A 25,589-nucleotide genomic window follows, 5' to 3' on the forward strand; every position below is an offset into this window, starting at 1 on the left:
TGGAGCTGAGCGGCCTCCCTGGGATTCGGTGCCAGGGCTGCCTCTGTGCCCAGCTGGCCTGGGTCTATCTCTCGATGCAACTGCGCTCCTGCAGTCCACCCCTCTGGGCCGGGCTTAAATGGATGGAGCCAGGGTGGCCAACTCCTGGCCCCCTGTTGATGCCCAATCGAGGCCTTGAAGGTGGCATTGCGCTGGGCGGGGGTGGGTTGGCGTTACCCTCCGGAGCATCCGAAGGCCGAGCTGTGTGCATCGTGGCACATAGGCCCAGGGACCCCCCACTATCCGAAGGCCCCTTCCTTCCTTTCTTTCCTCGCCCCGGGGGTGGGCAGAGGCCGGTGAAACGGGGCCCCGGGGGCTTGAGTCCTCCCGGGAGGAGGAGGGCAGAGCCGAGCGGGCACCGGGACCCAGCGGGGACCAGGACCCTCCCTCCTTCCCTCCTTCCCTCCCTCCATCCTCCTCCCTTTTCCCTCCTCCCTCCTTCCTGGTTCCTGTCGCCGCCACCGGAGCCGGGAGCGCAGCAGGGTAAGGCGGATGCCCCTCGGAGACAGGCCCCAGGGATGCGGTCTCGGGGGGCCCTCGGCCCTCCGCGCCCCCCTGCCAGCGAGCTGGGGTCCGTCCCCTCTCCTGGCCGCCGGCCTGGCCACCCCCGGCCCCCACCGCTCGCCCACCGGGCTCGGCCCCCTCCTCCACCTGGCCAACGTGAATTATTGATCCAGCCTCGGCGCCGGGAAAGCCGGCCCCGGTGCCAAGGGCATGAATGGGCACCGCCGGACCGGCTTTGCTCCTTCCTCTCCCTGCTTTCCCCCCATCCCCGGGAGGTGAAGCCCAGGGTTGAGACAATGTGTGCTTGTTTTTGCTGGGGGGGCTGACAGTGAAAGGTTCTGGGAGTTGGTGCTGGGGGCATTGGGAGGGAGCATGGTGGGAGGGGGGGCAGGTGACCCCCGACTCAGTCCCTAGGCCTGTCCCCTTCCCCTCTGAGAGTTGGCACAAGGCTTGCAGGCCCAGCCAGGAGATTTGTAAGTCCGAGGGGGCTTTCTTGGGCTAGAAACCTTGGCACAAGGCACAAGGTCCACAGAGAGGGGAAGGAGGGAGTGTGTGCACAAAGCAGCCCCCTCCTGGCCTAGCCCCCGGGGTCCCAAGAAGCTGAGACCCCAAGGCTGGGGTCAGGGGTCGCCGAGGCTGGTCCCAAGTCCTCAGGGTCAGGGGGCAGAACCTGGGTGGGGGCTGGAGGACTGTGAGCCCACTGTTGGGTAGGGACTGTCTCTGTGTGTTGCCAATTTGTACTTCCCAAGCGCTCAGTACAGTGCTCTGCACGTAGTAAGCGCTCAATAAATACGATTGATTGATTGATTGATTGGAGGAGGCCAAAGCTGGGCTGACCGGGATTCCCTTTCCCCAGGGGCACCCAGGAGCGTTGAGCCAAGAAAGAAGGTGACCCCGGCTCCCATCCCTGGCAATGGACAGCCACGACCAGGACGTTGCCTGCCCCCGGAGGGCGGTGAGCCAGGCCCTCTCGGCCAGCGTCCTGTCTTATGGACACAGCACTACGCAGCAGGTCAGGGGGCTTGGGGCACCGGGGGTGGGGGCACATGGACCCCCCAGCTTAGGCCTGGGTCTTCCCCCCAAGCCCCAGACCCGCCATGGGGAAGAGTTCCTACAGGGTCACGTCTGGAAGAGCCCGGGGGGTGGGAGGCAGGGTGAGACCTGCTCTTCCTTGCCCCACGTGCCAGAGTTCGGAGCTGTGGGAAGTGGTGGAGGAACCACGGGCCAGGCTGGGCGCCGAGGGCATGGAGCCCGAGAGGCAGGAAGGGAACCTTCTCAAGAAGAGGAAGTGGCCACTGAAAGGCTGGCACAAGGTGAGAGGGAAGGGGAGGGGAGAGAGGAGGAGGAAGAGGAGGAGGAGGAGGTGGGGAAACCCCCAGCCTCCCTCTAAGGGCCTGGGCACGACCATGCCGAGGAATTTACACTTCTTTCTCTTCCCCACCACAACACCATCTCCCTCCGCCCTCGCCTGCTGCTCCCCAGAGATACTTCGTGCTCGAGGGGGGCATTCTGCGCTACGCCACCACCAGACAGGATGTGAGTTGGGCTCCAGGGGGCTCGGGGAAGGGGAGGTGGGGTGGACCTAGAGGGTTAAACAGAGCAAGTTTTGGGTTTTTTTATGGTATTTGTTAAGCACTTGCTATGCGGCGCATGTGGTTCTTAGTACCGGGGTAGGTACAAGTTAATTAGGTCAGACACGGTCCCTGTCCTGCATGGGGTTTACAATCTAAGTAGGAGGGAGAACAGGTACTTAATCCCCATTTTACAGCCGAGGAAACTGAGGCATAGAGAAGTGAAGTGACTTGGCTCAGGTCACAAGGCAGACGGGTGGCAGAGCCGGGGTTAGAAACCAGATCCTTCCGACTCCAGGCCTGTGTTTCCCCGACTAGGGCCACGCTGGCTCCCTCCCCACCCTAAGACTGTGGCCCCCCCAGACCAGTGCCTGTCACCGTGGGACTCAGACAGGGCTGGGACGGTGGATCGGTGCCTGGAGACGGACAGAGCCAAGGACCAGTCCCAGACACTTTATCCATAGACGGGGGAAGAGGGGCAGGCCTGGGGGAGGGACTCTGACCCAGCCTCTCTCATTCATTCAATCGTATTTATTGAGCGCTTACTGTGTGCAGAGCACTGAACTAAGTGCTTGGGAAGTACAGTTGGCAACATATAGAGATGGTCCCTACCCAACAGTGGGCTCACAGTCTCTGTCCCCTCCCCACCCAGATCGCCAAGGGGAAACTCCACGGCTCCATCGACGTCCGCCTCTCCGTCATGTCGGTTAACAAGAAAGCCCAGCGCATTGACCTGGACACCGAGGACAATATCTATCACCTCAAGGTGCCCGTGGGGTGGCAGGGGAATGGTTCGCTGGGGGGAAAGGAGTGGGGGGCAAGGATAATGGAGAGGGAGAGAGAAGGGGGCAGAGGCCAAAGGGAAAGTGGACAGAGTGGGTATTCATTCATTCATTCAGATTCAATCGTATTTATTAAGCGCTTACTGTGTGCAGAGCACTGTACTAAGCGCTTGGGAAGTACAAGTTGGCAACATATACAGACGGTCCCTACCCAACAGTGGGCTCACAGTCTAGAAGATGTATTAATTGAGCACTTACTGTGTGCAGAGCTCTGGGTGGAGAGAGAAAGTGGGGGCAGAGGCTGAAGGGAAAGCGGACATAAGGGTTATTCGTTTATTCATTCAATCGTATCTATTTAGCACTTACTGTGTGCAGAGCACTGTACTAAGCACTTGGGAGAGTACAATATTACAATAAGCAGACACATTCCCTGCCCACAACGAGCTTACAGTGTAGAGGGGTAGACAGAGGGAAGGAGCCAGGAGATTTCTTGACTTTTGCCCTGAAATGAACACTGTCAGAAAGCGGGGGGCATGCGAGCCTTCTTGGGGCAGTCCTCTACCCCCAGCCCCCAACTCCTGGCTCCCCCTTTCATGCCTGTTCTCGCCCCCTTTCCTCCAGATCAAATCCCAGGACCTGTTCCATAGCTGGGTATCCCGGCTCTGCGCTCACCGGCTGGCTCAGCCTCCCAACCTGGTATCGGGCAGTGCCAGCCACAGGGGCCCAGTCAGCCAGGTGAGCCCGGAGGGCAGGGAAGGGGAGTTGGATTACCCTGAGTGCCTTGGTGCCAATCTAAGCATCTCCTCCCCCCACCACCCCTTACCCTGCCCCACTCCCCCTCACAGGGCCCGGGTACCCGTCTTCTGGCCCCCGCCCTGCCTAGCCCCCAGGGCTGCCAGGAGAAAGTGGCATCATGGTTGAAGAACAGCGAGGGGTTGGACCGCTGTTCCCACGGTGAGCGAGCGAGGGCTCCGAATCCCCTCTCTGCCTTTTTGTTTCATTTGTTTTATGGCGATTCTTAAGCACTTACTATGGGACAAGCACTGTTCTAAGCGCTGGGGTGGGTACAAGTTCCTCAGGTTAGACGCAGTCCCGAGGAGGGAGAACGGGTTTTGAATCCTTGTTTCACAGTTGAGGAAACTGAGGTGCGGAGAAGTGACTTTCCCAAAGGCAGAACCGGGATTAGAACCCAGATCTTCTGACTCCCAGACGCGGCTCTTTCCATTAGGCCACGCTGCTTCCTTTTTCCCTCTGCCCACTCTCGGAGCCCAACTGGCAAGGAGGGGCTGGGCAGACCCTTCCCTGGCCACCCCCACCCACTCAGCCCACCCTCGGAGGGATCATCCTCCTGGAGCTGAGCGGGGCCGGGACGATGGTGCTGTTGATGTGTCCGTGACCTGCAGGACCCCTGGGAGAGAGGTGGGGATGGAGATGCTTAGGGTTAGTGTTGGGGGACTGAGAGAATGGAGGTGGGGTGGGATTGGAGAGGCTGAGAGGATACGGGGCACAGGGAAGAGGATCACCAAGATGGGGCTCCCCCACTCCCTTTCCACCCCATCCAGAACTCTCCGAGTGCCAGGACAAACTCCAGGAGCTGTACAAGCTGCTCCAGAGCCTGGAGTCCCTGCACCGCACCCCCTCCGCCCCAGTCATCTCCAGCCACCAGGTAAACCAGGGACGGGAACTGGGGGAGGGACAGTTGGCCGGGCCGGGCCCCGGGGGTTTTAGGGAGAGGTCTCGGATCCGTTCTCCCTCCCCTGGGGCTGCTCCCCCAGAGTAGCTCGGTGGCCCCAGATGTGTGCAACGCGGCCTGCCTGTCTCCCGTGGCTCCCCCCGCCGCCCCTAGCAGGCCACGGGGTCCACTGAGCGCCCGAAGAAGGGGAAGAGGACAAGTCGGATGTGGTGCACCCAGAGCTACACCAAGGATGACACCATTGGACGGGTGAGGGGCACCGGGGACGAGGGGATGGAGGGGCGGGGAGGGTCCTGGTTGGGGCAGTGGGAGCAGCTGTCTCCCCGTCTCTCCCCGCCGTCGCCCTCCCCACCAGGTGGGACGCCTCCACAGCTCCGTGCCCAACCTGTCCCGCTACCTGGAGCCCAGCCAGCCCCCGGGAACCCGCCCTCTGCCCCCCGAGTACGTCCACCTGCAGCGCAGCTTCTGGGTCCTGGCCCAGAAGGGTGAGTGTGGGCCGGAGAGCGGGGAGACGGTTGCGGGGGGCGGGAGTTTGTGATGGACACCCCGGTTCCAACCTGCTCCCCTCTCCTCCCCACAGTGCACGGCTCCCTGAGCAGCGTGCTGACCGCCCTCAGCGCCGAGCGGGACCGACTCCGCGAGAGCCGTGGCCGGGAGCTCCATAGGCCCGGGGTACGGAGGGCAGGGACGGGGGCTCTCACAGGCTGGGGAGAAGCCACTGGTCCCGGTGTGGGGGTGGGCGGCTGGGGGCTGGGCTCCTTGCTGGATGCCAGTGAGGTAGCACAACCCAGTGGCCCTGCGCCAGGGGAGAGGAAGGGGCAGGAGAAGGAGGCACCGTCCTTGCCCTCGGGGGGGCTGCCAGTCTATTTATCATTATTTATAGTATCTACTATTATTTATTTTATTGATATTGGTGTGTACCAAGCGCTTAGTACAGTGCCGTGCATACAGTAAGTGCTCAATAAATATGATTGAATGAATATTAATATTTGTTTCCCCTTCTAGGCTATAAACAGAATGTGGGCAGGGAACGTGTCTGTTGCGCCGTTAAATTGTACTCTCCAAAACGCTTAGTGTGGTGCTCTACATACAGTAAGAGCTTGTACTTCCCAAGGGCTTAGTACAGTGCCCTGCACACAGTAAGCGCTCGATAAATACGATTGTTTGACTAATGGAGGGGACAGGTTACACACACTCACACACACATACACACACACATACCACCTGGTGGAAAGATTCTGGGTTTGCTCATCCAATATTCAGACGCTGCTAAACCGAGCCAGGGGCCTGTCAGAGTGGAAACAGGAATTAAGTTCATTGGCCGGGGCTGAGGGAAGGCGGTTGTCCCCAAAAATGAAATTCAGTACTCATTCATTCATTCATTGTCGTATTTATTGAGCGCTGACTGTGTGCAGAGCACTGTTCTAAGCGCTTGGGAAGTACAAGTTGGCACATTCATTTATTCATTCAGTCAGTCGTATTTATTGAGCGTTTACTGTGTGCAAAGCACTGTACTAAGTGCTTGGGAGAGTACAATACAACAGCAAACATATTCCTACCCACAGTGAGCTCACAGTCTAGAGGGGAAGACAGACATTAATATAAATAAATCAATAAATTACAGATATATACACGTGCTGTGGGGATGGGAGGGAGGATGAATGAAGGAGCAAGTAAGAGCAGCGCAGAAGGGAGTGGGAGAAGAGGAGAGGAGGCTTAGTCAGGAAAGGCTTCTTGGAGGAGATGGTTCTTCAATAAGGTTTTGAAGCGGGGAAGAGCAATTATCTGTCTGATATGAGGAGGGAGGGCGTTCCAGGCCAGAGGTAGGATGTGGGTGAGAGGTCGGCAGCGAGATAGACGAGATTGAGGTACGGTGAGAAGGTTAGCATTAGAGGAATGAAGCGTGTGGGCTGGATTGTAGTAGGAGAGTAGCGAGATGAGACAGGAGGGGGCAAGGTGATGAAGTGCTTATTGCCAACGGTGAGAAATTTGGGTTCTTTTGATGTGGAGGTGGATGGGCAACCACAGGAGTTTCTTGAGAAGTGGGAAAACATGGGCTGAACATTTTTGAAGGAAAATGATCTGAGCAGCAGAATGGAGTATGGACTGGAGTGAGGAGAGACAGGAGGCAGGGAGGTCGGCAAGGAGGCTGATCCGATACTTAAGGCGGAGGAGAAGAGCTTGCACTGATGTGGTAGCAGTTGGGATGGAGAGGAAGAGGCGGATTTTGACGATGTTGTGAACTGACAGGATTTAGTGATGGCTTGAATACGTGGGTGGAACGAGAGAGAGAAGTCAAGGATGATGCCAAGGTTACGGGCTTGTGAGGCAGGAAGCAGCGTGGGAAGTGAGAAGCAGCGTGGCTCAGTGGAAAGAGCACGAGCTTGGGAGTCAGAGGACGTGGGTTCTAATCCCAGCTCTGCCATTTGTCAGCTGTGTCACTTTGGGCTAGCCACTTAACTTCTCTGTGTCTCAGTCACCTCATCTGTAAAATGGGGATTAAGACTATGGGCCCCACGTGGTACAACCTGATAACCTTGTATCTATCCAAGCGCTTAGAACAGTGCTTGGCACATAGTAAACGCTTAACAAATACCATCATCATCATCATCATCAGGAACGGTGGCGGTGCCGTCAACAGTGATGGGGAAGTGAGCAGGAGGACAAGGTTTGGGTGGAAAGGTAAGAAGTTAAGAAGTAGGGACAAGTGTTGCCAACTTGTACTTCCCAAGCGCTTAGTACAGTGCTCTGCACACAGTAAGCGCTCAATAAATACGATTGAATGAAGTGGCAGGAGATGGGCTAGGCCTGGCAGAGAAAGACCCAGGGGTCATGGCCAACCGAAAGCTGAATTTGTGCCATCAAGGCCCTGGGCATTCATGAACAGAAGTCAGACTGGCAGGTTAGGCAGTGATTTTCTCCTCCTCTGCTCCCCTCCAACGTACCTGAGATTCCCACCTTTGAAAGGGTAAATGGTCCGGGAGAAGATGCACTTAAACTGGGCCGCATCCAGAGCTGAGCCACAAAAATGATGAAAAAGATGGGAACCAGATGCTAGGAGGAAAGGGGAAAGGAACTGAAGGTTTTGAGCCTGGAGAAGGAAAGGATAAAGGGGGATTGAATCGCTGTCTTCAAGTTTCTGAGGGATTTGTAATGAGGATCAATTGTTCCATGGTATTTATTGAGGTCTCTTTGTGTGCAAGGGACAGTACTAAGTGCTTGGGGGAGTTCAGCTGAAGCCAAAGACAAGATCCCTGCCCTCAGGGAGCTTACAATCTAATGGGAGAAATCCACGGAGAAATTTTCATGAAGAGTGGGAGGAGACTATAACTGGTAGTAACAAGAATGTCAGGAAAAAATAGCAGATTAAGTAATTGAACAGGCACAAGTGCTGCTGAGGTGATGTGATTTGGGGTGGTGAAAATGGATTGGGGAAGACTCCCTAGAGGAGGCCAGATTTTTTTTGTTTTAATGGTACCTGTTAAGTGCTTATTCTGTGTCAGACACTGTACTAAGTACTGGGGTAATTACAAGATTGGGTTGGATACAGTCCCTGTCCCTCCTAAGGCTCACAGTTTTGATCCCCAATTTACGGTAACTGAGGCACTGAAAAGTGAAACGATTTGCCCAAGGTCACACAGCAGACTCATGGCAAAGCTGGAATTAGTATCCAGGTCCTCCTTCCACTAGGCCAGGCTACTTCTCATTTTTAAGAGGACTTGGAAAATGGGAAGAATCAATCAATCAATTGATCGTGCTTATGGAGTGCTTACTGTGTATAACACAACAATATAAGAAATACTAGTGTGTGTCTCTCCCACTGGACTGTCAGCTCCTTAAAGGCAAGGATTGTGATTTCTACCTCCTTTGTACAGTGCTCCATACAAAGCAGGTGCTCAATAAATACTATCAATTGACTGATTGATCAACGCAGTAGAATAGTAGGAAAATGACATGAGTGGGAACTAGGATGAGAACTGCAAGGGTGGAGGGAAAGGGACAGAGATCTGAGAAAGAATGTGGAGGGAAAACTTGCAGGGTGTGAGAAGTCAAAAACAAGAGCCTAAGATCAATCAATCAATCAATCATATTTATTGAGCACTTACTGTGTGTAGAGCACTGTACTAAGCGCTTGGGAAGTACAAGTTGGCAACATATAGAGACAGTCCCTACCCAACAGTGGGCTCACAGTCTAAAAGGGGGAGACAGAGAACAAAACCAAACTTACTAACAAAATAAAATAAATAGAATAGATATGTACAAGTAAAATAAATAAATAAATAGAGTAATAAATATGTACAAACATATATACATATATACAGGTGCTGTGGGGAAGGGAAGGAGGTAAGATGGGGGGATGGAGAGGGGGACGAGGGGGAGAGGAAGGAAGGGGCTCAGTCTGGGAAGGCCTCCTGGAGGAGGTGAGCTCTCAGTAGGGCCTTGAAGGGAGGAAGAGAGCGAGCTTGGCGGATGGGCAGAGGGATTGGGGGCATTCCAGGCCCGGGGGAGGACGTGGGCCGGAGGTTGGTGGCGGGACAGGCGAGAATGAGGCCCAGTGAAGAGGTTAGTGGCAGAGGAGCGGAGGTTGCGGGCTGGGCAGTAGAAGGAGAGAAGGGAGGTGAGGTAGGAGGGGGCGAGGGGATGGATGGACAGCCTTGAAGCCCAGGGTGAGGAGTTTCTGCCTGATGCGCAGATTGATCGGTAGCCACTGGAGATTTTTGAGGAGGGGAGTAACATGCCCAGAGCGTTTCTGGACAAAGACAATCCGGGCAGCAGCATGAAGTATGGATTGAAGTGGGGAGAGACACGAGGATGGGAGATCAGAGAGAAGGCTGATGCAGTAGTCCAGACGGGATAGGATGAGAGCATGAACGAGCAGGGTAGCGGTTTGGATGGAGAGGAAAGGGCGGATCTTGGCAATGTAAGATGGTATCAAAGTTGGTGGTGGGGTTGTTGTTGTTGTTGATGATAGTGATGAAAACGTGGAAAATTTAGGTGGAGAGATGAGGAGTTCAGTTCTAGCCATTTTGAATTTCAAATGCTTAAAACAGTGCTTTGCACATAGCACTTAACAAATACCTTAAAAACAATCTTCGAGGATATCTAGATCATTTTTCTGCCATGTGACCTTGGGCAAGTCATTTAACTTCTCTGTGCCTCAGTTACCTCATCTGTAAAAAGGGGATTAAGACCATGAACCCCACGTGGGACGTGGACTGTGTCCAACCTGATTAAATTGTATCCCTCTAGACTGTAAACTTGTTATGGGCAGGGAACGAATCTGTTAATTCTGTAGTACTGTATTCTCCTAAGCTCTTAGTACAGTGCTCTGCACAAAGAAGCACTCAATAAATAAATACCATTGATTGACTGATCTACCCCAGTGCTTTGTACAGTACCTGGCACACAGTAAGTGCTTAATAGATACCATTTTTGTTAAAGAGGAATTGCAAAACTGCAGGGCAGGAGAGGGATTGAGGCTGATGAGATAGATTGGGGAGTTCCCTGGGAAGAGTTGGGAGCTGAATCCAGTTCAGTGGAGGAAGTGAAGAGTGAGAAGACTAGGGGACTCAGAACAGTGCTTCGAGGCTAAAGCTGAAGAAGGAGGGAAGACATCGAGGAGGGGAAACCGGAGAGGGAAGAGCAGTGCGTCGGTGAAAGCAAAACCAAAGATGATGTCTAGAAGGCTAGTGGGGTCAAAAGCATCCAAGCGGTCAAGGAGTTTAAAGGCAGATTAGAGTGGAGCCATTTGCTCAATCAATCAATCAATGGTGTTTATTGAGTGCTTACTACGTGCAGAGCACTGTACTAAATGCTTGGGAGAGTACAATAGCTCAGAATTAGCAGGCACGTTCCCAGCCCATAACGAGCTTAGATCACATTTGTTTCTACCTCAGCACTTAGTACAGTGCATGGCACATAGTAAACGCTTTACAAGTGCTGCAGTCATATTTGCTGTTATTATTGTTTTTATTATAACAGAGTAAAGTCATTAGAGTTGACTTTGGGGAAATCACAGGAGGCCTTGGGGAGTATGGTCTCAGTTGAATAAAGGGGCGAAAACCAGTTTGCAAGGAGTTGAAGAGAGAATTAGTGGAGAGGAAGGGAAGGTTTCCAGGAATAGGGAGATGAGGCCATTGCTGGAGTTACAGTGCTGGGGTAGAGACAAGATAATTAGGTCCCCCATGGGACTCACAGTCTAAGCAGGAAGGAGAACAGGTATTGAATCCTCATTTTGCAGATTAGGGAACTGAGGCACAAAGAAGTGAAGTGACTTGGCTGAGGTCACACGGCGGACAGGTGGCAGAGCCGGGGTTAGAAACCAGATCCTTCTGACTCCCAGGGCTGTGTTTTCTCCACTAGGGATCAAGGGAAGAGCCCATTGTTGGGTAGGGATTGTCTCTATTTGTTGCTGAATTGTACTTTCCAAGCGGTTAGTACAGTGCTCTGCATACAGTAAGTGCCCTGTGAATACGATTGAATGAATGAATTTGACAAGAGGACAGATGTAAGCGCTTAGAACAATGCTTGATACACAGTAAGTGCCTTACAAATTCCGTAAAATGATAGCATTTTAGGAAGAATGGGGTAGTAAAGATCAAAGTGGGAAGAGGTAGACACCAGAAGGTCATTCATTCAGTCATATCAATCAGTGAGGAAGCTGAGTTAGTAGTTATAACGTGGATGAAGAGCTCCTGATAGCAAGTAACCTCATCAACTAGATTACAGCTAGACCGTAAGCTCAGCGTGGGTAGGGAATGTGTGTGTTCATTGTTGTACTCTCCCAAGCACTTAGTCCAGTGCTCTGCACACAGTAAGCGCTCAATAAATACAGTGGAATGAAGGAATGAATGAAAGTATCAAATGAGAAGAGTAGGAATCCCAGAGTAGGGCCTTGTGTTAGATGGTTATGGTCAAGGAACATGTATGTATTCTCCCAAGTGCTTAATACAGTGTTCTGCACATGGTAAGCACTCAATAAGTACCATTGATTTGATGGACTGATTGATGTGGGAAGCAGGGTGGCCTAGTGGAGAAAACACAGGCCTGGGCATCAGAAAGATCTGGTTTCTAAACCAGCTCTGTCACCTGTCTGCCGTGTGACCTCAGCCAAGTCACTTCACTTCTTTGTTCCTCAGTTTCCTCATCTGCAAAATGAGGATTCAATACCTGTTCTCCCTCCTACTTGGACTGTGAGTCCCATTGGGAACCTAATTATCTTGTCTCTACCCCAGCGCTTAGTACAGTGCCTGAAACATAGTAAGCATTAACAAGTACCCCAATTATTATTATTATTATTTGGGGCACCCAATCGAAGGCTGATTGGTGAAAGAAGAGCCAGTGAGTGAGCTGGAGACAAAACCAGTAGAGAGATAGGAAGCCCCGATGAGCATCATGTCAACAAAAACAAGGTCTGAAAAAGTTCACAGTGTGGTAAGGAGGTGATGGGGGGATATTGGAAAGATCACAGCTAATGATTTCTGTTTTTCCATCCAAGGTAAGGGAGAGGTCATCAGGGATTAGGGAGAGAGGAGGTGGTGGAGACTTCAGAAGGGAGGCTATGGATGGGGGACTCAATGAGGATGGACTAGAACTTGTTGAGGACCAGAGAGAGCTGAATTGTAACCGGTCAGTATTCATTCATTCATTCAATCGTATTTATTGAGTACTAATCTGAGTGGGCGGAAGGCAGCCTGCCGCCTTCATGGTGACACGAAGGCAGGGGCAGAAGAAACGGACAATGGCGTGATCTGGGTTGAGCAAGGGGGGTTGAGTTTGGCGGAGATGGTGTTATTGAAGGCTCGGGCTTTACAAGCAAAGTACACAGGGAGTCTGTTCTCCGTGTCCACAGAGCGATATCAGATTCCCCCATCCAAATTATTTTCTCTACGAGACAGGCCAGAAGAGAGGAATCGGACCATTTTAGACTCGGTTGATCTAGATGTGAACAAATCTGTGGGACTGAATGGTATCCGCTCTAGAGTGTCAAAGAAAGTCGGAGGGGAGGTTGGAAAACTCTTGGCCAAAGTGTGTAACCTATCGTTACAAACAGCCACCAGTCTGGAGATGTGATACACTGCATTTGGAAGTGATTGAGGGAATTCTGTGCAGGACTCTTGGTGAGAGAGGTAGGAAAAATTAGGAGAATTAGAAGAATTGATCATGAAGTTTAGCACTTAGGGGAGCCCAACCGGCTGGAGGAAAGACAACATGGTTTCTGCTAGAGAAAATCTGCTGGAGTTCTTTAAAGGGGTCAACAAACATGTAGATAGAGAAAAAGCAAAGGTCCTTATTAAAGGTTTTTCTAAGCCTGAATAATAATGGGAGTGGAGGGAATTTACTCATTCATTCATTCATATTTATTCAGCGCTGTGTGCAGAACACTGTACTAAGTGCTTGGGAAAGTACAATTGCACATTAAAGACAGATAATCCCTGCCCACAGTGAGCTCACAGTCTATGATTTCTATTTCTATCATAGAAATAGGAATCCTCTAGACTTTATGTAATCTCATTGTGGGCAGAGAATGTGTCTGCCGACTCTTTTGGATTGTACTCCCCCAAGCGCTTAGTACAGTGCTCTGCATACTGTAAACTGGGATTAGAACTCATGACCCTCTGAATCCAGGCCCGGGCTGTATCCTCTACACCCTGCTGCTTCTCTATAACATTGATTGATTGATTGATTGATGGGCTCAGAGCTATCGGCCGTAATGTGAGGAAAAAGTTCTCAGATTTGCTGCTGATTGTTCTTAGGTGCCATCAGTCCTACGTGCGGCAGTAGCTGGAAGGGCCGGCTGAATCCTGGCCATCCTCAGGAAAAGGACAGAAAGGAAGATTCTGTCAGTCAGTCAGTCAATCGTATTTGTTCAGCCCTTACAGTGTGCAGAGCACTGTACTAAATAAGCGCTTGGGAAAGTACACTATAACAACATAACAGGCATAGTCTCTGCTCATAGTGAAATGTACTTTGGCTCGTCCTCACCGGGAATACCACAGGCTGTTGTGGCTGCCACATTGTAGAAGTGACAGAATACAGCTGGGGAAGATACGGTAAAGAGCTCTCCACGTGACTGGGGGTGAAGCGGAGGACAGGCGGAAAGGATCAGGACTCTATGTTCTGGACAGGTGTGTCTGAGAGCAACAGGATTGGAATTTACAGTGTCATGAAGGGACTGGGTAAGGCGAACATGGGATTTATTGATCCCTGATTATTGGCCCCTGATGGGGTGAGGGGCACCCATTGGGGCTGGAAGGGGGAGAGAGTCTGGGATGGAGTGGGGAGAGTCAGGGATGGAGAGGGGAGAGTCAAGAGAGTAGGAGGGTCTGTGCTGGGTCACTGGAGGGAGAGTCAGGGATGGAGGGAGGAGAGTCAGGAGAGTCAGGAGAGGAGAGTGTGGGTTTCCATCCCTAACCATGAGGGTGGGTGTCCAGGAGAGAAACGAGCACCCATTGTTTTGGATGGATTTGGCATCACCTGTCTGGAAGCATGGGACTGGTCTAGGTGACCTCTTGTGTAACCCAGCCAGTTCAGGGAACCTAGAATTCTCTACGGATAACCACACTTCAAACGCTTTTTCCCAAAGCAGCCTGAAAATACAGGAATGCAGTGGAATATCTGCTGTGGGGCAGCACACTGAGAAGGGGGATCTGAGAGTCAGAGGGGTTCATCCAGGAAAGTTTTCTGGGAGTTCGGGGGGTTAGTAGCAATTCAAAAGGAAGCGAGATTGATTGATGAGACGTAGGGTGGGCCTTCTAGGGGGACGAATGGCATGGGTGAGATCAGGGAGATGGGAGAACGAGTTGGCTTGATTTTAGCGGGGAAACCGGGTTGGGATGCAGATAAGCAATGAGGAATGGGAAGGTGAGGGTTCTCAGGATCTAGACTGTGAGCTCATTGTGGGCAGGAATGCTTTGCACACAGTAAATGCTCAATAAATACAACTGCCTGACCAGCTGAATGAATGAATAAAAAGGGGGAACGCTGCTGACGTCTGCCTCCTCGACTTCTGTCCGCAGGCCTCCGATGTCCAACCCGGCCCAAGGCGCCTGCACTCCCTTTCCGCCTCCTCGGACACCACCGCCGATTCCTTCAGCTCCCTCAACCCGGAAGAGGTGAGGCGGAGCGGGCCCACGGGAGACTGGGGCTTGGGGGGCCGTGTGTCCCTCTGGGCCCCTCCCGGCCCCGCTTTGCTCCAAACCGCTCTGTGGCCCCCTTGGCAGGAGGCGTTCTCCATCCAGAGCCGCGAACTGGTCCCCCCGCTCCCCCACCACAGCGTCCTCTCTCTCGCCGACTCCCACACCGAGTTCTTCGACGCCTGCGAGGTGTTCCTGTCCACCAGCTCCTCGGCGGATGAGGTAATGCAAGGAGGGACGGAGAGAGGGGGTGCGACGGGGGTGCGGGGTTTGTAGTCCCCCCCCCCCCCCAGCTCCCTCCAGCCCCTCATTCTCCCCCATCCAGCCCAGGGCCTTACCCACCGCCCCACGCCTGACCCTCTGGGCACTCCCGCGGTCCCTCCCCAGGGCTCTGACGAAGATGAGGCGTCCTACACCAGCGAGGTCACCACCAGCCTTTCCGAGGGAGTGCCAGGCAGCGGGGCGTCCGAGCACAGCCATACAGGTGCCAGCTGGGGAGACGCGGGTCGGGGCCCCTTTCTCTGTCCCAGAGATAGCAGGGGATTCATTCATTCAATCGTATTTATTGAGCGCTTACTGTGTGCAGAGCACTGTACTAAGCGCTTGGGAAGTATAAGTTGGCAACATATAGAGACGGTCCCTACCCAACAACAGGCTCACAGTCTAGAAGGGGGAGACAGAGGGCAGGGGATGACCCCTGGGGCTTAACCCGGCCGGGGTCTTCTCTAAGAGTCAGTCACTTGTATTTATTGAGCACTTACTATGGGCAGAGCATTGGACTAAGCACTTGGAGAAACTTCCAAACTTCCAATTTGTACTTCCCAAGCGCTTAGTACAGTGCTCTGCACATAGTAAGCGCTCAATAAATACGATTGATGATGATGATGAGAATACAGTACAACAATATAACAGATGCATTCCCTGCCCACAACAAGTTTACACTCTAGAGGGGCTGGGCTGACTGCATTTGATTTCCCCATCTGCCGCTGGCTGGGAGAAGGGCAGGAGGAGAAGCAGCGTGGCCTAGTGGATAGAGCACGGTCTTGGGAGTCAGAGGTCGTGGGTTCAAATCCCGTCTCCCCCCCACGTCTGCTGTGTGACTTTGGGCAAGTCACTTAACTTCTCTGAGCCTCAGTTTCCTCATCTGTCAAATGAGGATGTAGACTGTGAGCCCCCATGTGGGACAACCTGATCCCCTTGTATCCCCCCCAGTGCTTAGAACAGTGCTTGGCACAAAGTAAGCGCTTATGAAATGCCATCATAAATACCATCATAAGGACCTGGGTTCTAATCCCGGTTCCGCCACTTGTCTGCTGGTCCCGTCACTTCCCTGGGCCTCTGTAAAATGGGGATTAAGGCTGTGAGTCCCATATGGGACAGGGACTGTGTCCCACCCGATTTTCTTGTACAGTGCTTAGTACAGTGCCCGACATATAGTCGTGTATAGACATGTAGAGAAGCAGCGTGGCTCAGTGGAAAGAGCACGGGCTTTGGAGTAAGAGGTTATGGGTTCGAATCCCAACTCCACCACATGTCTGCTGTGTGACCTTGGGCAAGTCACTTAACTTCTCTGAGCCTCAGTTACCTCATCTGTAAAATGGGGATTAAGGCTGTGAGCCCCACGTGGGACAACTTGATCACCCTGTGTTCCCCCCCCCAGCGCTTAGAACAGTGCTCTGCACATAGTAAGCGCTTAACAAATGCCACCATCATCATCATCATCGTATAGTAAGTGCTTAACAAATACCACAGTTGTTATTATTAAGTGGGTTTGACTCCGCAGATTCCCACAGTCACCGGGCTCCCCTCCCACCGGTCCATCCCGCAGGGGAGCGAGGGGCAGGGGCCGTCGTCGCCGGCGGGGCGGGGATCGTTCCTCGCCGACGGTGCCTGCCGGGGGCCGGCGGACCCGGGGTGGACGTGAGCCTGTGGCACATCCTGCGCAACAACATCGGCAAGGACCTGTCGAAGGTGTCGATGCCCGTGCAGCTCAATGAGCCCCTGAACACGCTACAGCGTCTCTGCGAGGAGCTGGAGTACAGTGCCCTGCTGGACCAGGCCAGCCGCTCGCCTGACCCCTGCGAGCGCATGGTACTGCCGGATCACCGGACGGATGGGAGGGTCACCCCCGCTCCCCCCCAAGCCCCAAGCTGCCCCTCTCCCGGCAGACCCACCCCCAGGCATCATCATCATCATCAATCGTATTTATTGAGCGCTTACTATGTGCAGAGCACTGGACTAAGCGCTTGGGAAGTACAAATTGGCAACACAGTCATATATACATAACACACAACCATACATACATATATACACAACACACAACCATATATACATATATACAGGTGCTGTGGGGAAGGGAAGGAGGTAAGATGTGGGGGATGGAGTGGCTTCGCCACCGAGACGTGAATGCCAACAAATAATGATGGCATTTATTAAGCACTTACTATGTGCAAAGCACTGTTCTAAGCGCTGGGGACGTTACAAGGTGCCAATCTCTGTCCTCCCCCCCCCATACCTAATTTGATTGGCACGGGGAGGGGGAGGGACACCTTCTGTATTCATTCATTCATTCATTCATTCACTCAATCGTATTTATTGAGCGTATATATGTTTGTACATATTTATTACCTTATTTATTTATTTATTTTATTTGTACATATCTATCCTATTTATTTTATTTTGTTAGCATGTTTGGTTTTGTTCTCTGTCTCCCCCTTTTAGACTGTGAGCCCACTGTTGGGTAGGGACCGTCTCTATATGTTGCCAATTTGTACTTCCCAAGCGCTTAGTACAGTGCTCTGCACATAGTAAGCGCTCAATAAATACGATTGATGATGATGATGATGATGCAGAGCACTGTACTAAGCGCTTGGGAAATACAAATTGGCAACATCTAGAGACGGTCCCTACCCAACAACGGGCTCAGTCTAGAAGGGGGAGACAGACGACAAAACAAAACACGTGGACAGGTGTCCGGTCATCAGAATAAACAGAAACGAAGCTGTCAATCTAGCAGTTTTGGTTGTAGGGGAGGTATCCCACCCTCCCTTCCGAGTTCCGCCTGCTGGCTCAGGTGGCCACGAGATAGCTTTTGACCTTGAGATGGGTGGTACCCAAGGGTCACCTTGGGATGTACCACCCCTTGGCCCTCGCCATCCGTACCCATCTGACCCCACCCCTTCCTGCGTCCCCTCTGGGTCCCTCCCTTGACCGTGCCCATGCACCTGTCCTCCGGGCCCCCGCCCCACTGAAAGATGATGGCAGGAGGGCGTGGGGAGCGTGGGGGGCTCCTGACCCCCAGCCCACCTGACCCCCGCTCCCCGCGGCCCCCACCAGGTGTGCATCGCGGCCTTTGCCGTCTCCGCCTACGCTTCCACCTACCACCGGGCCGGCTGCAAACCCTTCAACCCGGTCCTGGGGGAGACCTACGAGTGCGAGCGCCCCGACCGTGGCTTCCGCTTCATCAGCGAGCAGGTACCGTGGGGGGGCCTAGGCCAGTGGGGTCGGGGGCCGCCCCGCCGGGTGGGAGGCTCCCCCGAACAACCTCTTCTCCTCCTCCTCCCCCGCCCCCCGTGACCCCACACCCCAGGTCTCCCATCACCCGCCAGTCTCCGCCTGCCACGCCGAATCCGACAACTTCATCTTCTGGCAGGGTGAGGGGGGAGCTGCGTGGAGCAGGGGTGGGGGCGGGGAGGGGGGGCTCTCCCAGCCCCCTAAGGCTCCCCTCCTTCCCCACCCCACCAGATATGAAGTGGAAGAACAAATTTTGGGGTAAATCGCTGGAGGTCGTGCCCGTCGGAACCGTTCACGTCCGCCTGCCACGGTGAATATCCCCAACTCCCTTCCCGGGGTCACATATAATGATAATAATGATGATGATGGTTTTATTAAGCACTTACTATGTGCAAAGCACTGTTCTAAGCGCTGGTATCACTAACCTTCATCTCTATTGGCTGATGGGAAGAGGGCCAGAGGCGGGAAAGGGGGTGGCATCAGGCGCTTCGAGGGCAGGCGTTTATTTCTGCTGCCGTCCTCATCCTTGGTGGGCGAGAGTCCTCAGCTCATATTTTCCTGGGCACCATCGGCGATTGCAGGCCGGGTGGCGCTGGGAGTCCCCGGCTCCGACCAGTCTGGGCACCAAGGGTCGGTAGCGCTGACGGGCTGGGCGTCCCCGAGTCCCCAGGTTTGGCGACCATTATGAGTGGAACAAGGTGACGTCGTGCATCCACAACATCCTGAGCGGGCAGCGCTGGGTGGAGCACTACGGGGAGGTGTTGATCCGGAATACCCAGGACAGCTCCTGCCACTGCAAGATCACCTTCTGCAAGGTGATCTTGCCCCTGCCCCAGCCCCACCTCAGCTCTTAGGCTCCACGCCCAGTTTGGGAACACAGAGAGGACTGAGCTCCCCACCCAGCTTTCCGGCTGTCCCCCATCTTTCTGCTCTCTAGGTTACCCCTCCCTCCGCCACCCAGAGAGACCGGGTTGGGGAGACGGAATCCCGGGTTTTCCATCCCACCGCTCTGATTCCTAGAACAGTTCCTTTGGAGTTAGGAAGAAGGCGTATGCAGAGGGGAGGCAAATCTCCATGGGCCCCTAATGTCAGTTGCCTATACTGACTTCTTGGGGGCTACTCTGCCCTTCCCAGGCCGCCTTCCCCCCAGACTTCCACCGGCTCTGCTCCAGCTCTCCTCTCCCCCACCTTTGCCAGCCCCGTCTGCCCTTCCTCCCCAGTGCAATCCTCACAATCCCACCACCCTCCCACCATCCCATCCTCCCCACCAGGCCAAGTACTGGAGCGCTAGCGTGAACGAGGTGCAGGGCGCCGTGTACAGCAGCAGCGGGCGAGTTCTACACCGGCTCTTTGGCAAGTGGCACGAAGGGCTGTACCGGGGCTCCCCCCCTCACGGCCAATGCATCTGGAAACCCAGTAAGAGCTGGCCCGGCCAGAGGGCTGGGGGTGGCGGGGCTCCCATCATCTTCTCTCCCCCAGACTGAGAGGTGTCCCAGGGTAGCCTGGTTGCTGGGAGCCTGCACTTGGGAGGGGGTCAGGACCCTGGGGAGAGGTTGGGGAGGGTGCCAGGGGGAGGGGGTGACCCGCTATGGTCACCGCCACCCGGTAGCCGCAACCCCGAGCCCCCTCGAGCCGCCCCTTCAGCCCGCGTCGTCCTCGCAGACACCATGCCCCCAAACCACGAACGCAACTACGGCTTCACCCAGTTTGCCCTGGAGCTGAACGAGCTGACCACGGAGCTGAAGCGGGCGCTGCCCTCGACGGACACCCGGCTCCGGCCCGACCAGCGGTCAGCGCCTGCTCGGGCTGGGAGCGCTTGGGTGCGGGGCGGGGGTGGAGCCTGTGGGCCCACGGGGGTCTGAGCCAGGGGACCCACAGGTACCTGGAGGAGGGGAACGTGCAAGCGGCCGAATCTCAGAAGCGACGCATCGAGCAGCTGCAGCGAGACCGGCGCAGGGTGATGGAAGAGAACAACCTTTCTCACCAGGCCCGCTTCTTCAGGTGCCCGACCTGTGCCCCGGGGCCCTTCTCCTCTGAAGCTTGCTGAGCTGCCCTCGCTCCATCCCACCTGTGCCCAACCCCACCCTCTCGGGCCCAGCCTGGTCAGTGCTGGTGATGATGATGGCATTTATTAAGCGCTTGCTATGTGCAAAGCACTGTTCTAAGCACTGGGGAGGTTACAAGGTGATCAGGTTGTCCCACGGGGGGCTCACAGTCTCAATCCCTATTTTACAGATGAGGTAACTGAGGCCCAGAGAAGTTAAGTGACTTGTCCAAAGTCACACAGCTGACAATTGGCAGAGCTGGGATTTGAACCCATGATCTCTGACTCCAAAGCCCGTGCTCTTTCCACTGAGCCACGCTGCTTCTCATAATAATGATGGTATTTGTTAAGCACTTACTATGTGCGAAGCACTGTTCTAAGCACAGGGGGGGATACAAGGTGATCAGGTTGTCCCAAGTGGGGCTCAGTCTTCATCCCCATTTTCCAGATGAGGGAACTGAGGCCCAGAGAAGTGAAGTGACTTGCCCACAGTCACACAGCTAAGGGATTAGAATCCATGATCTCTGACTCCAAAGCCCGTGCTCTTGCTATTGAGCCACTCTGCTTCTCTGGTGGGAGAAGTGGGGCTCGGGGGCTCCCTGGCCTGACCGGTCCCTCCTGGGGGGGCTTCCCCTGCAGGCGGCAGACGGACAGCAGCGGCAAGGAGTGGTGGGTCAGCAACAACACCTATTGGCGGCTGCGGGCTGAGCCGGGCTACGGGAACATGGACGGGGCCGTACTGTGGTAGCCTTAATGTGGCAGCCATCCTGGGCGCTGCTCGGTCGGAGGCGCCGGGGGACCCAGGCCCCCGGCTACCCTTGGGGCAGTCGGGCGGACCCCCTCTGAGGGTAGGCCCTGGGGACGGCTGCCCACGCCCCATCCGTTTGCCCCTCTGCCCCCTGCCACACACAACACTCCGCTGGTCCTGGCTGTGCACTGGGGGGAAGGAAGGGAATGAGCCTGGGTGTAGTCCCTACCTCCACAGCAGCAGCTCAGGCTGCAAAGCGACTCTACGTTCCCCAAAAGTCAGCTGAACCGCATCTCTTCTGTGCCCCGGAATAGACCCAGGGTCAGGCCTCCTGGTCCCAGGGAGCGAGCGGCAGCCCAGTGCCCTCCCCTGTGTACGTGTGCACGTGTGTGTACGCACACATATGTAGCTAGGGGAGTTGCTTGCAGGCAGGCACAGACCCCTCCCCTCACCTGTTTCCCCCTCACACTGAAAATTTGTGTTTTCTCTCTGGAATGTCAACCCAGACCAATCCGGATGCCAATAAAGACTCTTTCAGGCTCCACTGTCTCGCTGTCACTCGCCTAGGCACCGGGGAACCTTGGCAGAGAGCAATCCCGCGAAGGCTGCTTCAAGATGGGGAACGGATCGGATTGTAGAGTTCTCAAAGGTGTGTGGCTGGCGTCAGAGGGTGTGCGGGGAGGAAAGGGAATGGACCCTGTTATTCTCCTGCTGTCCCAGACTTGCCCCCAACAGAGGACTATCACGGTGGTGGCCTTAAGGCTGAGGGAGTGGAGGTCCCCTTTCCCCACCTTCACAGGGCTCAGTTCAGGGTCCAGGCCCCAGCCCTCCACCTCTAGACAGAGTGCTGAAGTGAAAAGAGCTGGGATCCCAGGCATCAGGGAACCTGAGTTCTAATCCAGTCTCTGCCATGGACCTTAAGCGCTTAGTATGGTGCTCTGCACACAGTAAGTGCTCAATAAATACAATTGATTGAATGAATGGACCTGCTGCATAATCTTGGCCAACTCAAGACCTGTTTCCTCCTCTGTAAAATGGGGGTTAAAGAGGATCTCCCCTCTTCCGTAGACTGCACGTCCCCTGTGGGAGAGGGCTTGTCTCCCTGGCGAGCAATTAAATTCTGGCCTTAGTAGGACCGTGATCGATCAAGGAATAATTGGGTAGAGGGAGGGGCTGGGATAGCTGCAGGGGGCTGCTTCCCCCTCCTCACCCCCAACAGCAGAGGGATGGAGATTTTATCCTTTATTTAAAGAAAGTGGAGGAATCAGAGGACACCGGGCCCCGATCTAATAAATATCTTTTCCTCTTAATTAAGAACAGAGACCCAGGCCCCTGCTAGCCTCCCAGCCCCAAGGCCCAGTGCTGGGGACTGCTAGCTCCTGGGGCGGGAAGCCCGGGTGGGAGGGGGGTAGAAGCTACACCCCTCCCCCCTTAAAAACCCTTCGAAGAAGGAAGAGGGAATTGAGAGTCACTTCGGGACGAGGCCGGGCCGGGGCAGGACCGGCTGCCTGCTGTCCAGGACCAGCACCTTCCTTCCCCACTCCACCCGGTCAGTCAGTTGCCGTAGTAACCGAAGTAGCCGGGGTCCGCCTCTTTGTCGTAGGCATCGACGGGGCGGCCGGAGGGCGGGGAGCCGTCAGTGCTGGAGTCGTAGGGGGAGAGACGCCGCCGCTTGCCCTCCTGCTCGTACAGGCCCGAGTCGGCCGAGTCGGAGGCCACGGAGGCGATTTCAGTCCAGACTGGGGGCGAGCCCTCTCCCTCCACCCCCTTCTCCTCCGCCCCTTGGGCCGGCGGGCCCGCCCGCATGGGCCGAAACCAGGGCGAGGGCGGCGTGGGCGTCGGGGGGTACTGGAGGCCGGCCCAACCGCCCCCCGCGCCCAGCGGGTCCTGGTAGAAAGGCAGGGAGGATGTCGACGAGGAGGGCACGAATGGCTTCATGCTGTAGGGCAGCAGCTTCGGGCCGGGGAAGTCGGCTTCGTAGGCGGGAAAGTCCATGGGGCCGGCGGGCGGCGGCGGGGGGAAGTACCAGCGGGCGGGGGCCCCTTCCCTGGGCTGCCCGCTCCCCGGCCGCAGTGGGGGCTCGGCGAAGAAGCGGCTGGAGGCGGGCATCGAATACTGATCGGGCAAGAAGGGCTGGAAGCGGCTCCCGGGCATCGGCTGGCAGCCGGAGACGTCAGGCGGGGAGGGGGCGTCGGCCTCGACGGGAGCGCTGAACATCCTGGCGGGAGGAGAGTCGGATGTGAGGACCACCCCCCCGCCCCTCACAGCCCCCCAGCCCCCGACCCAGGAATGAGACTCACATATCGTAGTTCTCCCGGAAACCTTTGGCGAAGGGATTGTTGTCGATTTTGAGCTGCGTGATCTGGGGAAAAGGGAGAGGGCGGTTGGTGAGGGTACGCCCCTACCCCCGTCCCCATCCCCTCCCGCCAGGCCCCCGCCAGCCCAGGCACCTCGGCATTCTGGTAGGCGGTCACGGCGATGAACTGGGTCTCGATGAAGGAGAAGGTGTGGGAGGTGGGCGAGGGGCAGGGGGTCTCTGGCTCTCCGTCCTTCATCTCCGTCACGTGCAGCCGAGGCTGGTATTTGTGCAGCGACTGAAGCACAATCATCTACGTCGCGGGGCGGTGGGGACAAGACGGAGAGGATTAGAAACCCTTGTCATCACACCCAGGTCTCGGCTTGCAGATAGACAGGATGACCTCAAAGCTCCAAAGTTCATTTCCCTCCCCCGCCCCTCACCCGAGAAAGCCTTCCGAAAGTCTAATCTCGTTCCCTCCCGCTGCAGCGTAAGGTTTGCCCCCTACCGCGGTGCGGGGAGCGTGAATCCACCGCCCTCAGCCTGGCCTTCCCTGTGTCTCTGTGCCTGGAGGTCTGGGCCCGGGGCCGTACCTGGGACATGTTGCTCGAGGCCCCTTTGTTGTTGGTCAGCTTCAGCTTCCCGAAAGACAGCTCCTGGCGCATCCAGTGGGCCCCCGTGTTGGGGGAGTCGGGGTGGACATAGAGGCGGTTCCCTGGGTGGGCAAAAGAGGGGCCGGGGTGGGATGCCAGTCAGGGCCCACCCACCCCCCGCGGCTTGGGTTTCCACCAGGTGGTGTGCCCCGGCCGAGGCCCGCCCGCCGTGCCCACCGCCCGCCGTGCCCCGCTCCCTCTGTACCTGGCGTGCTGCCCTCCACCTTGCCACACTGCACCCACTTCCCGTTCTGGTAGCGCCAGTGGTGCTGATCCACGAGGACGATGTCCACGCAAACGCTGTAGAGGGCCGTGGGGTCCAGGCCGGTCACATTGAAGCTCAGGAAGGGGAACATCCGGCTGGACGCGGAGGGAAAGAGGAACAAAAGGACAGGTTCACCTTCCACCTCCTCCTCTCCAGGTGACCCTGGCCCCCCATGACCCCACAACGCAAACCCGGGTGGCTCTAGGGCTACCCGTCTCACACACCACCTCGCTGGTCCAAGTAGGGGCTACCAGCTTGCCTTTCCCCTCACCCTCCTTCGGCTGCTGTCCATCCCCAAGTGGAGCCAGTGGGGGGAAGGAGGAGGGTCTGGCTACGCTTTGCCCCCCACCCCCCGCAACCTCTCCTCCCTCCCTCCGGGTCCTAGGTGCTCTTTAAGCGGCCCCTGCAAAACAGAAACTGAAGCGTATCAGCAAAGCAGGAAGTTTTCTTCCGGCCACCATCTGTGGGCGGCACCAGGCACGGACGCCCCCACCCCACCCCGGCCCCCCGGGTTGTCAGCCCCCCTCACCTGGGACCCCCTCCCCAACTGGGAAGGCAAAGCGGGAACGGGGGGCGGCGGGGGATTCGCCAGGAAACAAGGGGAAAGGATGATTCCACCTGGGCCTGAGGCCCTCACCCCTTTCTTGCTCAGAGGATGTGCTGGCTCCGGTGAGGTTTGCCACCTCGCCCGGAGCGGAGCCCACCAGCGGCCCGGCCTGTACGTGTACCCAAACTGGAGCTTGGAGCCTGCCTCCTTTAGACTGTAAACTCACTGTGGCCAGGCAACATGACTACCAACTGTTATATTGTATTCTCTCAAGAGCTTATAATAGCGCTCTGCACCCAGTGAGTACTCAATACAATTAATTGATTGATCGATCGGTGGGACTAAACTCCCTACTGAGAGCTCACCTTCTCCAGGAGGCCTTCCCAGACTGAGCCCCCTCCTTCCTCTCCCCCTCGTCCCCCTCTCCATCCCCCCCATCTGACCTCCTTCCCTTCTCCACATCATCATCAATCGTATTTATTGAGCACTTACTATGTGCAGAGCACTGTACTAAGCGCTTGGGAAGTACAAATTGGCAACATATAGAGACAGTCCCTACCCAACAGTGGGCTCACAGTCTATACAGCACCTGTATATATGTATATATGTTTGGACATATTTATTACTCTATTTATTTTACTTGTACATATCTATTCTATTTATTTTATTTTGTTAGTATGTTTGGTTTTGTTCTCTGTCTCCCCCTTTTAGACTGTGAGCCCACTGTTGGGTAGGGACTGTTTCTATATGTTGCCAACTTGTACTTCCCAAGCGCTTAGTACAGTGCTCTGCACACAG

General features: G+C 55.4%; 2 protein-coding genes across 5 annotated transcripts in view; one reads left to right on the plus strand and one right to left on the minus strand.

Moving 5' to 3' along the window:
- Positions 1-473: 473 nt before the first annotated feature.
- On the plus strand, positions 474-21,668 carry OSBPL7 (oxysterol binding protein like 7). Of its 4 annotated transcripts, XR_005452887.1 has the most exons (24): positions 474-522; positions 1,400-1,555; positions 1,731-1,856; positions 2,026-2,079; positions 2,767-2,880; positions 3,518-3,631; positions 3,742-3,850; positions 4,459-4,562; positions 4,743-4,838; positions 4,945-5,074; positions 5,170-5,261; positions 14,609-14,704; positions 14,813-14,947; positions 15,113-15,209; positions 16,509-16,816; positions 18,062-18,199; positions 18,315-18,378; positions 18,470-18,548; positions 18,909-19,053; positions 19,510-19,654; positions 19,901-20,027; positions 20,117-20,239; positions 20,922-21,130; positions 21,598-21,668. XR_005452887.1 is itself a non-coding variant. In XM_038753674.1 (23 exons), exons 2-23 carry the CDS (start codon positions 1,457-1,459, stop codon positions 21,028-21,030), a joined length of 2,604 nt encoding a protein of 867 aa, XP_038609602.1. In that variant the 5' UTR covers positions 474-522; positions 1,400-1,456; the 3' UTR covers positions 21,031-21,561. The 4 variants fall into 4 exon arrangements, 3 of the variants coding, with proteins under 3 accessions (XP_038609602.1, XP_038609604.1, XP_038609603.1); XM_038753674.1 differs by lacking the exon at positions 21,598-21,668 and having other exon boundaries at positions 20,922-21,561; XM_038753676.1 differs by lacking the exon at positions 21,598-21,668 and having other exon boundaries at positions 16,554-16,816; positions 20,922-21,561.
- A 625-nt stretch (positions 21,669-22,293) lies between these two features.
- TBX21 (T-box transcription factor 21) overlaps positions 22,294-25,589 on the minus strand; it is a 96,817-nt gene continuing 93,521 nt past the window's right edge. Inside the window, exons 7-11 of the mRNA XM_038754285.1 lie at positions 24,185-24,339; positions 23,920-24,041; positions 23,481-23,639; positions 23,331-23,392; positions 22,294-23,248 (exon numbers count right to left, since the gene is read on the minus strand). Coding sequence (XP_038610213.1) covers positions 22,585-23,248; positions 23,331-23,392; positions 23,481-23,639; positions 23,920-24,041; positions 24,185-24,339 — 1,162 coding nt within the window. The 3' untranslated portion in view covers positions 22,294-22,584. The remainder of the gene's footprint in view (positions 23,249-23,330; positions 23,393-23,480; positions 23,640-23,919; positions 24,042-24,184; positions 24,340-25,589) is intronic.

The sequence above is a fragment of the Tachyglossus aculeatus genome, chromosome 11 (assembly GCF_015852505.1).
Source record: "Tachyglossus aculeatus isolate mTacAcu1 chromosome 11, mTacAcu1.pri, whole genome shotgun sequence".
Classification (NCBI taxonomy): domain Eukaryota; kingdom Metazoa; phylum Chordata; class Mammalia; order Monotremata; family Tachyglossidae; genus Tachyglossus; species Tachyglossus aculeatus.